The sequence below is a fragment of the Durio zibethinus genome, chromosome 25 (assembly GCF_047325235.1).
Source record: "Durio zibethinus cultivar Kanyao isolate XHJ-2024 chromosome 25, ASM4732523v1, whole genome shotgun sequence".
NCBI classification, from domain to species: Eukaryota; Viridiplantae; Streptophyta; class Magnoliopsida; order Malvales; family Malvaceae; genus Durio; species Durio zibethinus.
In genome coordinates, this window is record NC_143186.1 from 7,634,068 (window position 1) to 7,650,712 (window position 16,645).

Genomic DNA, 16,645 nt, shown 5'->3' on the forward strand with positions numbered 1-16,645 from the left:
TCTTTTTGGGGGTATAATGAAATTGATAATGATTTATCGAAAAAAATTGTGACCTAATTGATACATTCATGGAAGCAACGTAAGTAGAAATAGGATTTTAAGGTGGTAGGAAATTGAATTGCAAATAATTATTATTTAAGCGCGACGTTGGAGGATTGTAGATTCAATTAGTGCTTGGCATGGCGAGGATAAAAGATTTGATTACCTTCTAATAACCAAAATCACCTATCCCCAACTTGGTCAATTTCACTAGGCACATCCAAAGATAGTACATGCTACCCGCCCAAAACCGTGAACCTGAAACGAACTTGGGCATAAATTTTTAAACCCGATCATGTCTTGACTCATTTGAACTTTAGAAAATAATATCTTTTACATAATTTTAATTTTGTTACATCCATTTCTATTGGATTTGTAATTACCAAGGGCATTAGATTGGCATGTGAAAATATATAAGATGCCAATTCCAATGAATTGGAATGCTTGATGCACCACGTGCTGCTGGAGCAGCACTGGTAAAAAGATACTTCAAAATAGAAGCTGTCAACTAAAGCTTATCCGGTTAACGAGGGAAGAACCACAAAATACAATAGCTTTACATTACAAAACTTTGGTTGTAAATTTGGTCAGAAAACACCTGAGTCTGCAATTTTCTAAATACAGTTTCTACAGAAGAAAAATCTACATCAAAACCATAACTCTGGCCTCCATATTGCACATAAAGGAACTGTTTATAAGATGCAGGTGGTGGCAAAAGTAGAGAGATCCTCGGGAAATCTGACGTTGGTGGTGAAGGCAAGTGTTTCTTCTTCAAAGAATAGTAAACATCAGCTAAAAGAAGCCATATAAGATCAGGGTCTATAGATGCAAGTCCCTTTAACGCATTGACTGATGCATCATGAAGCCCGACAACTCCACTACAAGCTATGCCGACGACAAGACCACTAACCTTCTTCATAACGACTTCCAATGCTGAAGCACTTCTTTCGTTTTGAGACAAATCAGCAATCATATGGAGCAGTCCGACCTGTGCTTTTAAATTTGAAGTTTCTGCTACAGGGTCATCTGAAGAAACATTAGCACTCCTGTAAGGAAGTTGTAATGAGTTTGGCTTCTTCTGGAATGGGGATGTGCTTAAAAGTTTCCAGAAGTGAGCCCCGTCAGTGTGGAAGCGGCGTGAAAAGAAATCTCCTCCACAAATTTGCACTACGCTGCTTACAACACTTAAACATCTCCTGACAACCTGTACAAAGAACAAAATCATAATCTAATTATTAGATTCTAATATGATGCAAAACAAAATCTCAATTAGTGTTGTTACCAGAAGTTATTAAGTACACAAAACTACTATGGAATCACTGTAACAAGATGAGTTTGAACTCGTAAATAGGGGCCCAAAATCTAGAAATTACATTCCACTTATTGCCAATCATCACATAAGCAGTCATTCAAATAGGCAATTTGATGGATCTCACAACATAAGACGCAGATAAAACCAAAAAGTAAGATTAACTTAAACTAAAAACTATGCTACTTTGAGGAGACTAGGCAGGGTAAAAAGAAAGAATACTGACCACCACGTTTCCTTGTTGAACACAAACAACCAAGAGCGGCCATATTTTATTCACTGCCGGAAGCAACCTGTTCTCAATAGTACTGTCATCAGCAGCACTAATAGTATCTTTCAGATGATATAATGAACACGATTGAAGCTCTTCTTCAATTGCTTCTTTAGTCTCCTTTTCATTCCTATAGGCTTCTTCCACTTTCGCTAGTATTGCTATGCCATCCTACAAATCATACTTTGATCAACATACAGGGTAAAGATTTTGACGTATCCACAACTTGATGTCTTCCCCTTTTTACAGAAATAATGGTTAGTTGTTAAAGTCCATCAAGCATTTAGGAATATGGACTGTAAGGGATCACTCTGTTAGAATGATATTCTGCTTTCTATAAGTCTTAGGAGTTCATGGCATCTTACACTTCCAGTTTTCACAAACATTCTATGGCCTAAAGCAATTCTTTATTGGCCATAATTCCTGGTTATTCATAATTAGGTTTGTCATGGATTATAATTATCTAACCACTTGCAACCGCATCCCTTTTTTTTTTCTCCCCTCCATACCAAAAGGAAAAAATAGAACTGAACTGTAATCAAGTTAAAAGGCATTTTGTATCACACACTATTACAAAGTAACACTAGTAAATGAACTTTCAAAAGGTGAAATGTAGCATCTGACATGCATAACAAATTTCGAGGTTTTAAGATCACTTCTTTGACAGTTTAAATCTCAGTCACTTGCTCCACTTAAAATAGTTCAGAAACATACCTCAACTATGTCCAGTGCCACCAAGCATGCTGCTTGACTCATAGAAGCCAGTAGAGGGGCTGCAGTTGTTAAGCATGAACCAGCAATAGATCCAACAGTTTGTCTATATCTTTTGGAATCATTCAACTTAAACAAAATATTCTCCCATTGCTCTACAATCATGATATCATCATTCAAATTAGCACCAAATGTTTCTGGCCTCTATCCTAAAATTAAGATAGATCCAGGATGATAAATGAGGATATTAAAATTCACAAAAAATTTTATGACAAAAAAAGAAAAAAGAAAAAGAAAAAGAGGATGACTTTTGGGGCAAAAAATTGGTTTTCCAGAATAATTACATATATGCGGTGGCAAAGCTGCATTATTGATCGTGCAGTGAAAGGGCATAATGCGTAAGACCAGACAGACCAAAAAAATATGTCTAAGACCAGATCGCAGCCAATGACGAAAACAATGGTTAAATGAGGGCAACCACTGCCAGAACTGTTGTGCAGGGTCAGGAGAGATCAATCCCAGGAGCCTTGCTAGCATTAACCCTCTTACGCCCTAATGTAACCAACAGAACCAGTGTTTCTGGCTCCCCTTTTTTCAATTTTAGTTCAAGTAATTTTCAATATTGTTTATTTCAGGGTCAGAGCGTAGTTTTATGCTATCCCTGCACCCTAGATTGTTTAGACAATTGAATAATATTACTCCATGAGTCTAGTTTATTGCTGGAGTCCATTTGTGTCAATTACTTGTGTGCTAGGTAGTTTTCCATTTAGGCCGCCCTGGGTCCTTTCTAGACATGCTATTATATCTGGATAAGCATCTGATAATTAAAATTGAGTAATTTGATCAGTATAAATATTGTACTTTCTAACCTTAATTTAACACATCCTAACCATAGCTCAAGCAAGCCAACTGGCAAATTTAAAAAATTAGCCTTAATTGACAACTAGCATTTTTATGCTATTTTAGGCTCCAGTTAAATGCTGCTTTTAGGTTTGTTTTTTGCTTACTTCAAAATAGCTATAAAGTAAAAGTAATCAGTAAAAAGTAAAACCATATTTAATCAAAAGTGAGCAAATTGCTGATAAGTGATTCATATTAGGGGAGAAGTTCCACAGACAGAGAGATGGATCGCTAGGGTTGCCATGGGTTAGTTGGACCAATGAGAAGAAGATAAAAGAATGAACATCTCATAAAAGCTGGGCCCTCTCCTCAACAATTACACATTTCAAATCAGTAAATAATATAATATTAAAATAAAAAAGAGCAATCACCTGATTCCATGAGAGACACATCAATCTCATCAGCAAAACCTGACCTTGAACCTTGTCTCAATTCTGGTCGAACTTTCTTTTCCCCGTCAGATATTTTGGACTTGACATCCATCAGATTACAGTGTGCTTGAGAGGGCAGGGTAAAAGCCTCACGCTTAGATGCCTTTACAATCTCAAATACAGCCTAAAGAAAGAAGAACCATCAACAAAGTCACCTTGATGATAAAAACAATGGAAAACATGGGATGGGAAAAAAAAACCCTCAGCTAATGCAGTAGAGAAGACAAGAGAAAGAGAGAGTAGAAAGCATGATGTTCAAGACAACAATAGGAACTAACTTAAAAGAGTTAGAACCAAAGACATTACAACTACATAGAAGTTCAAACAGAGCAGTCCTACTTATGAGATAAGATTTAGCTCAAAGAATCAAATATCAATTGATAGGTCACATACAAAGATTAACAATCAAAGTCCCATCTAAATTTGAACTTTGCTCTCTAATATCTAAATAATCTTCATGAATTACTTTCAAAAAAAAAAAAAAAGAAACAATAGAAAATGAGTACAGCATTAAGAGCAAAGGGAGTTTAGGCTGTATTGAGTAACAAAACTCAGGCTGAAAAAAAGATACACCTGTTTTGTTTAAGATCTATAAAGTTCACAGGAAAAACCCTTTAGATTCAAATCTTGATTCCTTTCATTTATCTCCAATAACTTATGTAAACACATAATAAAGAGTAAAGGAAATTAAAAATGAAAAAAAGAAAAAGAACAAACAGATTTTATTTTTCCTTTATTCAAATTGTAAAAAATAGCATATAGAAAATTCTTAGCCACAATCTCATATATGCAGAGTAGAATCACCAACACCAAAAGGGTACAAGTTATCAAAAATATTTCTAAATTTCAAAGGTTTTAGATTAAATAGGAATCAAACTGAAAACACTGAATTCTAGTTTAATAAATGTACAATTTGAGAGAATGATAAAATTAAAATAGATAAACAGGAAGTTCTTAAGAGTGAATTAATGTCGCTATCTAGGTTCAAGTTCAATGATTCAAAAGAATAGTTTGAAGAGGATGTTAGCCAAAAGAATAGAGAGGGTTAGATAATGTGGAGAAGTGCTGTAGCATTATGGTGTAAAATAGCCATAAGACCATATATCATTTATGACCTAAATGTTGGGTGCCTAGAAGACATCATCTCCATAAAATTTATGGCTGAGACGAGGATATTCACATGGATTATGACCATATTAGAAAAGATAGAATGTGAAAAGAAGATATCCATACAATGATAAAGATGACACTAATTGATGATACAGATTTAGAAAATTTGGCAGCATGCAATTTCAACCTAGATATTCACCAATTCAATAGACTCACTTGATCCAAGTAGGAAACAAAAAGAGGTAGAGGTAAACCAAAAATTACCAGGATTGAACTCATAAAAAGAGGATCTAGCTAAGTTAAATCATTAAAAGAATATAACCCTTAATCAAGCAGAAAGGGAAAACTGGATGAACAAATTTTATCAAGGATTAACTAAGTTGAGTTTAACAGTCAAATTATTCCAACACCAACCAAAGGTCGCTTGATTAACCTAATTCTACAAGACTTGCTATAAAGCTGAGCCACCTTTATTTTAGATTATCTAGAAGGTAAGAGGCTCAACATCATATCTTTCGAGGCAAAACTTAGTCCACAAGTTGAAACCCGTAATTCCTTTTATCCCCTCTCAACTTCAAAAGCATCTTTATTATTTGATTCTTGAATTCCCATTTTGGCTAGCCCGAATACTACTGGCTCCTTATAATCACTAGGTGTGTGTGTGTACACATGTGCATGCTCAGCAGGAGAGAGAGAGAAAAAGGTGGAACTATCCTTTAACAGTAAAAAAGTACCAATCATACTCCTTAATGTTTGATCATAAATTCTATTATTTTGTAGTTTTTTGTTAAGCATCTGAGTCCTTTTATTCTCCATTTTCTCATCAAACAAATAGAGTGCAAACTAACAATACCATTGTTGCTCACACCATCTAACTTAAAAGATGTCCTCTGGTCCAGCCAAGAGCAAATTTATGTGATGATCCTAATTGGAATCCATAGGAAATAATACAATATATCATTGACTATCAATATTGGTAATTGTTGAAAACATAGCACAGGTCAGTAAAAGTGGAACAGAAAAGAATAGGAACCATTAATGAACAAAGAGAAGAATTGAGGAATTACTAACGCAGCAAATATAAAATTTATGACCTTTAGAAAGGAAATAGTTAAATCTGGGTGTTTATGCCTGCCAAGAATTTCAAGTTCCTGTGAAACAGAGCGCATCTGTAGAAATGAATAAAATCAGACCAGTTGTCATGGAATAAGTTTAAAAAATTCTGAAAGCAAATACAGCACCACATAAAATAGTTAAAAAGATCTGAAAGCAACTTAGTAATGCAAAATAAATCAAATAATGCCCTAAGGATACACAATAATCAATATTAAATCAGTATTTTGGTACATAACAGAAAAACCTTCTCCAAGTAAATAATTAAGAAAAAAAGCACATTGGAAATTTCTTGAAATAAAATGCAGGCAATAGAATATTAGATACAGGATTCATTTTCTGGGGCTGGATAAATACAGTTTTCTACCACCCCACCCCTGCCCGCTCCTAGAGAGACCCAAAACCGAAAGGATACCATCATTCTGCTGCAGCTTTGCATTTTGACATTTTACTCAGTCAAATACATATTCTCACCAATTGAACATCTCTGTTGAAAAGTGCAATTTTTTTTGTCTCACATTTTCATTTTTTCTGTACATGATGTCTCACATTTGCCATAAACCACATGCGAGTAAAATATCACCAAACCTCGAGCCTATAAAGTGAAAATAATTCAAACTATCAAGGGGGTTTAAGGGTCCATAACCAACAAAAGAACTCAATGTATAAAAGATGAAACTTTTGCAGAAGGTAAAACCAACAACCAATCTCCTAGACAGCTTAGGTGTTCAGTCGTACCGGTTCCTCCAACAGAGGCAATATTTTATGACCCACTCCAACATAGGAAAGCATTGCAGCAAGCACATTTGGCACATGAGGATTCAGATCCAGATGCCGTAATTGCCGGCATATAGAATCGATTATATAATCTGCATTTGCCAAAACCAACTGCCCAACCTACAAAAAAATTACTCATGTACCATTTAATCAATTGCATAATCTAAAAATAAATTATAGTTAATAATTTTATGTACAAGCACACCGTTGAATAGCCAGCTGTAGCGGAAAGAAGATGTAAAACCGCATCAGAAGCACTTCTAACTTCAAAGTTTGAACATATAAGATTCTCAAGCAATAGATACAGAGACGAATGAAGGAATCCACTGGAAGCAAAATCACTTCCAAGGCACAAAGCAAATATGCCTATTCCATCAATAATAACCTGTTTCAAGAAATAAAACACAATCAATATAATATACTGCAAAATAATGAAAACTCAAACATTACATGGGTGACTTAAAAAAATTATGTTAATGTAATTTCCTGATGTAACATAGCAACATCCTGAAAGAAATGCAGGGTAATATCTTCGACTTTGGCATCAGACTGCATTAACAAAGATTGATGATCTATTGGAAGATCCCAAACTTCAGAACATAGATATTCATGTAAGACCTTTCCAATACAATCAATGAAGTGACTCCTAGCACCCTTCTGCAATGCAATTTCCCAAAGAGATTTATTGAACACAGTAGGTTTAAGTTTGTGAGGCAGGCCATCCGCAGATCCTTCATCAGATTCCCGAAAATCTACCCTTTTTATCCTGGATTTCTGAAACATTCTTCTAAGAGCATCAAGTGCCTGATCTGATATACCGAATATCATCTCATTTAGAATACATACACCAGTACTGGCCTGTCGCAGTAACTGCCCTGAGCCAGTTCGATTGTACCAAGAGTGCCAACTTTCTTTATTGTATTCCTTCCTTCGAACTTCCAAAACCAATTTATGCAAGTAGCCCAAGGGAATATCAGCAATAATTGATAAATGGCCTTCACTTTTATAGTCTGTCAATAAATAATCAAAAGACAGTAAGTACAATGTATTTATGGCAAAAGTTTGATAAGAGAGTAGGAATTCAAAGGTTCGAGATGACCTGCCATTAAGGATAAACCTACAAGTCTAAGAATCCCAGAAAGAGCCTTGTATAACTTCTGACCACCAACATAAACAAACCAAGGGGGCATGCGTGGAAGCTCAAAATATGTCTTCCTAGCCTCTGCTGTGTCTTGTTTTCGAATTTCATGAATATCCATGAGCTTTGAAGTATTAGTTGAAGCAGCATTAAGTAAGACCTCACAATCACCCATAACATGCAAGCCTTTCAACTCAGCCACAGAGGGAAGGTATCCTGTTGAAGACGGCCTTGTTGAAACAAGCTTGTTTAGAGAACCAGTAAAAGCTGAATTCTGACTAAGACAGAGGGAAAAAACATCTAAGAATCTGGCGGCTGTAACCTATCAATGCAAAAGACTATTATTAAATTTTTGAAAGACACCGACCAAATATGTCAATCAACTTCAACTGAAAGTAGTACTATTAATAACAAGAAACACAGGAAGAAAGAGTTCATTACCCAACACATAGCAGAAGTTATCACAATCATATTATTTTACTGAATTAATGGATGTATAATGCATAACATTGCTTCAAACTACCAGCAAATTTGTCTTTATAAACTTCAGGACCGCTCCATGATGGGCATGATAGCAGAAGGCTTGAAGTTGACAAGTGGTATTAAAGGATAATGAGATCTTCAAAGATTGACGCAACCATAAAAGTGGCAAGGTAACCATCAAAGGATAATGAAATCTTCAAAGATGGACGCGACCAAAAAAGGTGGCAAGGTAACCATAATTACACTCTTTAACCCCCCAGCTGACTGCTATTCAATTATATTATTACACCTTTAGACCTTTAATCTATTAGTAATAAGAACTGCCAAAGGAAGATAGATTATGAGGAGATAAATTTTTTCCATTAACTATGTACTACAGCCAGCTACCACCAAGATATCATTTATGATTGGGAACTAACAACCTACCATTTAATCCCCTTCATGGTCCAAAAATGGAATCCTACCACCGCTTTGTCATGTTAAAACTTTAAACCAATTTTAGCATGCAGTAAGTCAAGGATCCATGCTTGGAGAACTGCTAGAGCCTAGATGGGGCTTGTAACTAAGCGCATCATTGGGATATATAACATTAGTTCAGCCAAAACCTATAGCCTAAGCTGCTAGGTATCATACTTCCATCCAGGTCTACCAATCATGCTATTAGAGAGTAAAGTACAAATTAAGAAATGAAAATATTAGATAGCTCCTCAAACAGTAATTATTGATTAGGAAGTGCGTAAAGAATAATTAGCTATACCTTTAAAATACCTATGAGATTTTGAAGTTCTCTGCGGAAGGAAATGTATTTATGTAATATAAAAATGTCTTTCGAGTGAAACCTTTCAATTTTTTAAGTTCACATTAGGAGATACAGAAATTTAGGTACCATACACTCTTACCCTCAAACAAGCGGATATTCAATTAGAACACTATAACATCTTGGGATCTCTTTCAAGTGAAACCTTTCAATTTTTCAAGTTCACATTAGGAGATACAGAAATTTAGGTACCATACACTCTTACCCTCAAACAAGCGGATATTCAATTAGAACACTATAACATCTTGGGATCTCTATTTGATACTTCAACATCTTGGGATCTCTATTTGATACTTCAATGACTACAAACAACATATAGACCACCATATATGTACAAAAGTAATGGTCAAAAAAGCACATACAGGAGATTGGAGATGACCCAACAGAAACTGAGGACCAGAGTAATATATGACCGTAAGAAATTGCTGAGCATGTGAAAGCACAATTGATTCATCACTCCCAAGCACCGTCTTTGGAAGTTTTTCAATAAGCCTGTTTCAGAAAGGAACTTATTTGAAAATTCCTTCAAAAAGGAGAAAAGCACCTTGCTACTTACAGCTCAACATTATTTCACGAGTAACTAACCTGCTAAAAATCACAGCAACATCATATTCTACATGATGTTTCCAAGAGGCCGAGAACAAATATTCCATAAACTCCTGGGCAGCAGCAGAAATCTCTTCACAGTCATCAACGACCAAAACACATAAGCACTCCTGCATAAGTATCAGAGAAACAATACTAAATATAAGACCTAAAGCATCTAAAAGGCTACAAGTCAGACAAAATTTCACAGCAATTGATTCAATTACATTGAGAAAAAAGATAGGCAAAGTCATAACATCAAAAGAATTAACAAGATTAAAGCAATCCTTGAAATCTTCAAAAAGTAAGATACATGATCAAGACTCAAATTATAACCAAAAACTTGGAAGACAACATAAATCAATATCAAATCAATGACTGCACCTTTTGGATGAAACATTCATGAAACTCCAAGAGAGAATATTCACTTCACTATCATGCAAATCTCCTCCTACTGAGGTTAAATATCTCAGAAGAAATACTAAGACAAACGAAAGAGGGCACTACCACACTACCTACTTCTCCCACCAAAAATAATTATTACCTAAGATAATAAATTGTCCTCCCACTTTGGTTACATATCCTTTTTATAAAGGAAAAAACTACAGAGAATGCTACTTCATTCCCCCACCAAAACTGGAGATGATGGTCGCATATAACAAATACAATCATAAAAGCAAGCACATAAATCATAAGGCAAATCATCCTCTTGTCTCATTTATCATGTGATGTACCATTACCACTCAATGAGTACAGTCACTATTGTGAGTTGTAAGTTAAATCATTATTGCCAATTAGCCTCTCTTCTGTCTTATAATGTGATTTATAAACAACTTGGAAAAGCCATTTAAAAAGAAAATAGATGTACTTAAAATTTACTTGAAATTTTTATTTAGGTTCATTTATCCGCACAAATATATATATAATACCATTATTGAGTTGGCATCAAGAGTTAAGACATGGCCTCACTCAGTAAAATTACAAAAAAGCCAGGTAAAATGATAAGTATATTTACACACAGGCTCTCAAAAAAATATGGATAGATAAATCATTTACTTTTTCCTTTACCTTAGAATACACTCCCACTTTTAAATAATACTATTTTTTACTTGCATTCATGTACTTAAAAAACTGTTACTTCATACTTTTGCTCATCTATCCACATAATAAATGCCACAAGTTTAGTATTCTTCATTGTTTTGCTAATCTTCCAAGTATTGGGACATTAGAATTATATATGGCACTAGGCATTTATATTAGAGTTTAGCCTATAGCCTACAAATTCCTTATGTTATTTCAATTTCCAGTAGCTGTTGATGAAGACTTAGAGTTTTGAGTTACTGAAATGACTTTCTTCCTCTTGGTTCTTCTCACTCCACTCTGTTTCCTCAACTTTTTCCAGTTTCTTAAATCTTTCTCACTTTTTTCCTTCTATTTCTCTGTTTTCTCCTCTTCTCCTCTTCTCCTCCATGATCTACATCACATCCCCTCCTTATTTAGTTATCCCTTTTAAAAAATGTTTTCCCTCTTATGATGAGAGTAACCTCACCATATATTAGAAACAAAAAGCATCAGACACATTGACTTATTAACATAAAATAAATCCTGCAGATCAGTTAACGGTAAGAGAAAGGAATAGGATTTTTATAATTAACAACTGAGCATCGGTTCATATCAAGTATATAACACAAGTTACAAATAATATAGCATTTACAAGTATTAAAGTAAGAGTCACAAACAACCAACAGTTATAATGGCTCCCCCTGTTAATTCCTGTCATGTTTTCACTTTGCATAGGAAATTTGGGTTGTATTTTCCCAAATTCCAACAAACAAAATAAACACAATAAATGTCAAACTCTATAAATTGCAACCTAAAAAGTCCATTTCTTGTGCACACCAAGAAGTCGTCGGCACACCAATCAACTAAACAAAGCCAAATGTTCACAGCCCAAAAGCATGAAATTTATAGAATTCAACCTACCAAAAACATCAGTTTGCTCTTTCCTAGCGTGAAATTGCACTTCAATAATAGCCCCCGAATAGCAGCAAGAAGCCCATGTCTCACCTTTTTCACTTGATGAACACAAATCTGGGACACATAACATAATAACAGTATATCAAAACAAATGTGCAGTATAAATTTTGAATAGATATTTTTAGAAACGAATTTTGATGGCTGTAAAGTATTCTTAAAAGTAGCAATAAACAAATCAAATGTAGATCCATACATAGGGAAATGTCGCACATAATAGTTTGTTCACATGGGCAGAGGTTTTCTCAATCCACTTTTTTGTACGATCCACATGCAAAGATCCTATTCCCTTGCCAAGACCAGGGCCACTTTCTTCTCCAGATTCAGTCTTGGGACTAACTGTATCCACTGCTTCGCCATTTATACTTTCCACCATCATTTTGGTCCGAGCTTTTAATGGTAATTGACGGAGCTCCTCCAAGAAAGAAATTGTAGATTTGTTTGTATTTGAGTTATGGCCAACAGAAGCATCTACGTTCATATCAAGACCAGATAAATTGGCATCATCTTGAAGGACTATCATAAGGTACTCAGCCAAACCCCTAATTGCTTGGTCAATACCTTCCACACTTCCAGCAGCCCCACTTATCATTGTTTTTGAAATGTGTAACACTTTGGCAAACTGACTAACAACACCAGGTAAGAAGAAAGCCAATGCATCTGCAGTACCAACCTGGAAAAGAAGTAATATGTCAACAGAATTAATCCAATCTTCCATGTGTGATGAAGATTATGGCAATGAAAAGCAAGAAGTAACTTCTCTGTTCAAATCAGACAAGCTAACATATTTGCAATGTGAGAATCTTTTCCCTCTAAAGCAGCCTTTATTCTTATTTCTCAAGTGATAAATAGTGCCACACTTGATATTCATTTCCCAATTTAATGATTTCTACTAAAAAGTAAAATCCTCACCACTAGAAGCATTAGGAATATATGTTGGTATGCATACTCAAATACATATGAACAGTGCATGTGCATGGTCAAAGAGAATTCATATGAGATTATGGAATTTACAGAGCAAAAATGACAGAAGCAAACAGCATAAAAGGTCATGGAAAGATGTGATTCTGTTCATATAAAGTTTAACTTATTCCTCTTCCTTGAGTAGTAAATGAGGCCCCACTCAAATTTCATTTATCAAACTAGTAATTTCTGCTAAGAACTAAAACCATCACCCAAAAGGAATCATTGAATATATGTTAGTATGCATATTACAAATACATACAAACTATATGTGGGTAAATGCAAACAGTATTTCTCTAAGATAATTAGAAGAAACGGCCAGATGTAATTCCTTTTATATAAAAGTTTTACTGAAAAATATATAGGGCTGTTCATGGTAGGCAGTTAAGTGAATGAGAGGCACAATGGAGTAATTACATAAAAGGAAGGAAAAAAAAAACAATTATTAATATGTAGAAGCCCCTTGTTGAGGGCCTAATGAATGTTACAATTACCTTAGCAACAAGAACACGTAGGGTCAAAAGGGCTTCAATACGCAGATTTGCACTGCCTCGATGTCCTCGTGTAGCCTCAATGTCTGCAGCCTTAGCACAAGACCATCATCAATTTCATATAAACAATTAATAGGATAAGTTAGCCAATACATAAAAATTACATTTACTCTAGAATGAGTATAGAAAAGAGGAATCTACATACTTTGAGAAGAAGGGATAGCCAGTGTCCCACAGCTGCTGAAGCTGCCTCTGACTGCAAAAATGCAAGTAAACATTCTCGTTGCTCCAAGTCATGCTTCAAAGTTCCAGTTGGAGTCAGAAGGTCTCTACTTTCCAAGAGCATAGGTAAATCAAGACTTTGTTTACACATGCAATACTGATTAGAACAACAATGTAAATTCAGAAGCAGAGCCCTGAAACACTTGATAACTCCTTCACGGAACTCTTCTGAAGCCTCAGATGGAGAAAGCAAAGCAGCATAAGTCAATTTTTTCAGAATTACAACCATCTGTGACAAGATAGCATCACATTTCATTTAGCTTAATCGAATCTTCAAATATTAAGGTAATAATAAAATTACCATTCCAATATATATGCTAACAGGAAAAACTAATATAGAATCAACTTTCCCGCAGAAATAAGAAAAAAGATGAATTCCAAAGATACACCTCATGTTAGGAAAACATTCATGCTAGACTTTAAGAGTTATCACTCAAAACTTAAAGAGTTAAAACTAAAACAAAAATGAATAGACAAATAAATTTCCTAGATGGGGGTGGCATAAGTGCTGCTAATCTTTCCTTTGATATCATTCTTCTTAAGGATAGAATCTCATACCATATTATATGTTACTAAACCCCCATTTGGTTGTTATTTTGTTACTTGTATTTTGCTTAAAAAAAGTAAAAAATGGTTTTAGATATAATATAAATAGATATATATAATATTAAAAATTAAAAATAAAATCCTTCATTAGCAACAAAATGCATAATTTACTTTTGAATGGAAGAAATCTATTTGAATTTATGTTAAATTTGCATCATTTTTCTTTACCATTCAAGGTGTTTGATGAACTGTCAAAGCACAATCTTACAATTCTTTTGCCTATTTCTTTTTGCCATACTTGAGAAGCTTCCCCAATTGGGTTTTTCTCATTTTTGCTTTTCACTCATTTTGTTTCATACTTACGGCCTCTTTCAAGAAAATAACTTGATATAATTAATATTTAAGACATTTAAGTTTGATAAAAAGGCTAGCTTTTTTTACTCATAGTTTAACTGTAAATAATAAGTTGATGACTAAGATTTTGGGGACATATGTTTATTGCTTCTTTCCAAAGAAATAAACACAAAAACAAAAGATATAACAAAAGCAACAATCAAGCACAGCCTTCTAATACCAGGTGAATTCTTTCCTCGATGATCACTGCGATTTCTAGATTGCATTTCCCATATTCAAACTCAAGGTAGTAGTAGTAGTAGTAGTAGTAGTAGCAGCAGCATGAATTTATAATTAGAAAAGTAAAATATAACAAATAGAGTTACTTGAACGAGAAACGAGAAGGGGAAATGGACCTGATCAACAGAACCCAAATGGCATTTCTTGAGAAGCTCTTCCAAACACTCCACCACTCCCTCTGCTACTTTATCACCCACTTTTTTATAACTATAATTATTACTTTCACTTTTCTTCTGTGAGCTTCTACAGTCAACTGCTGCATCCAGCAAAAGCAGCAATGGAAACAAAGTATAGCTACAAAAAAAATTAAAAATACAAAAATCAAATTAAATATCATTTAAAGTAATTTCTTTCATATCTTTTAATTCTAAAAATTAGGGAAAATAGGAATAATAAGAAGAAGGAAAAATAGGGAATTGCTTACTCGAAGAAGGATTGCAGAGAATTGGGGGGAGAAGAGAGAAGCAGGTGGAGCAATGCTGGAATGGCAGAGGACTGTTTTTTAGGGTTTTGAGAAAGTTCAAGAAGGTCTAAACAGTAAGGTTTTAGCTGTAAAAATAGTTGGCTTCTTTCTCCTTCTTCTCCTTCTTCCTGTGATTCGGTGGAACCGCCGCTGATTCCGACCAAACTTTCCGTCATATCCATTCTATTTCTGAAGAAAAACTGGAAATAAAAAGAAACGGGAAGAAATGAAATGAAATGAAACGAAATGAAATGAAATGAAATGAAGAGAAGAGTAAAGAGAAAGTGCTAACTGCAAAGAGAGAAGAGCGAAAGCGGCCCCGGCCGAAGAGGAAAGGGGAATCCGGGATTTGGAATTTGTATCCGAAGCTCCGTTTGCATGGCCAAAATCGGGGGGAGAAAAAATAGGAAGATGTTTATTTTATAACCCTCGAGTTTATCTGCAGAAAAGCCGCGATATATCGATCTTACTTTAAAGCTACGAGATATCGCTATGTCTCGTGATATATTATAATAGATTATAAGAATAATATAATTTTAAAAAATAAATTAACAAGTAAATATTAAAATATAAATAATTTTATTTAATTTATTAATTTAACAAATAAAAAATGATATATTTTTTAATTTTATAATATCAATTTATTTTATGAAATTAATTTAATTATTTATATTTAATAATATATTTTTATACTTTTTTATTACATTTAGAATTATTAAAAGTTTTTCAAAATAAGAACTTTCGAACTCATTTTACATATAATAATATGAATTTTATTGTTATTTTCATCTTTTTATGTTAATAATTATTTTATTTAAATTTTTTTAATTTTAAAATATCAATTCTTTTACATTATCAAGTTAATTATTTACTTTAATTTTTTGTTATGCATGTTTTTACTTTGTATTTCGTTTAGAATTATTATAATTTTTTATTAAAGTATTATAACGTCAAATAATATCAATTTTATGATTTTTTTTATTTTTTTTATTTTTTTATATTAATACTTATTTTTATTAGGAATTACTTTTTATATATAATAATAATTTTTACATTACCGCTTTAATTATTTAAGTTATAATAATATATTTTTATACTTATTCTTATCTTTTATTACATTTAAAATTATCACAACTTTTTTTTAAGATGTTACAATACTTCTAATACACTTTATATCAAATAATATAAATTTTATAATTATTCTTACATTTTTACGTAAACACTTTTTTATTAAATTATTTTTTATTTATAATAATAATTCTTTTATAATATCAACTTAATTATTTACGTTAAAATAAATTTTTTTTTTGTTCTTATATTTCATTACGTTTAAAATTATCATAACTATTTCTTAAAGATATTATGATAGTTCTAATCTATTTTATATCAAATGATACTAATTTTATGATTATTCTCACCTTTATACGTTATGATATTTTTAATACATTTTACGTTAAATTATATCAATTTTATGATTATTCTCACATTTTTACGTTAACACTTATTTTTAGGTTTATAATTATTTTTTATTTATAATAATAATTTTTAA

At 33.3% G+C, this 16,645-nt stretch overlaps 1 protein-coding gene across 2 annotated transcripts; it reads right to left on the reverse strand.

Annotated features, from left to right (window-relative positions):
* Positions 1–534: 534 nt before the first annotated feature.
* On the reverse strand, positions 535–15,486 carry LOC111276061 (ARM repeat superfamily protein). 2 transcript variants are annotated; one of them, XM_089754064.1, is made up of 18 exons: positions 15,389–15,486; positions 15,058–15,296; positions 14,750–14,927; positions 13,378–13,683; positions 13,176–13,258; positions 11,915–12,391; positions 11,668–11,775; positions 9,685–9,815; positions 9,462–9,591; positions 7,761–8,121; positions 7,280–7,671; positions 6,867–7,046; positions 6,623–6,781; positions 5,866–5,940; positions 3,602–3,785; positions 2,334–2,485; positions 1,575–1,790; positions 535–1,243 (listed from the first exon to the last, which is right to left on the reverse strand). In XM_089754064.1, the coding sequence occupies exons 4-18, from the start codon at positions 13,448–13,450 to the stop codon at positions 596–598; spliced, it is 3,369 nt and encodes a 1,122-aa protein (XP_089610190.1). In that variant the 5' UTR covers positions 13,451–13,683; positions 14,750–14,927; positions 15,058–15,296; positions 15,389–15,486; the 3' UTR covers positions 535–595. The 2 variants fall into 2 exon arrangements, with proteins under 2 accessions (XP_089610190.1, XP_089610189.1); XM_089754063.1 differs by having other exon boundaries at positions 13,176–13,265.
* Positions 15,487–16,645: the final 1,159 nt, after the last annotated feature.

Excerpts from the sequence above, each read along its gene's own strand:
- LOC111276061 (XM_089754063.1), bottom strand. The coding sequence starts at position 15,278 with ATGGATATGACGGAAAGTTTGGTCGGAATCAGCGGCGGTTCCACCGAA. Across the intron at positions 9,592-9,684 it reads GTTGCTGTGATTTTTAGCAG|GCTTATTGAAAAACTTCCAA; the intron begins GTTAGTTACTCG and ends TTTCTGAAACAG. Across the intron at positions 7,047-7,279 it reads TCATTGATTGTATTGGAAAG|GTTATTATTGATGGAATAGG; the intron begins GTCTTACATGAA and ends TTCTTGAAACAG.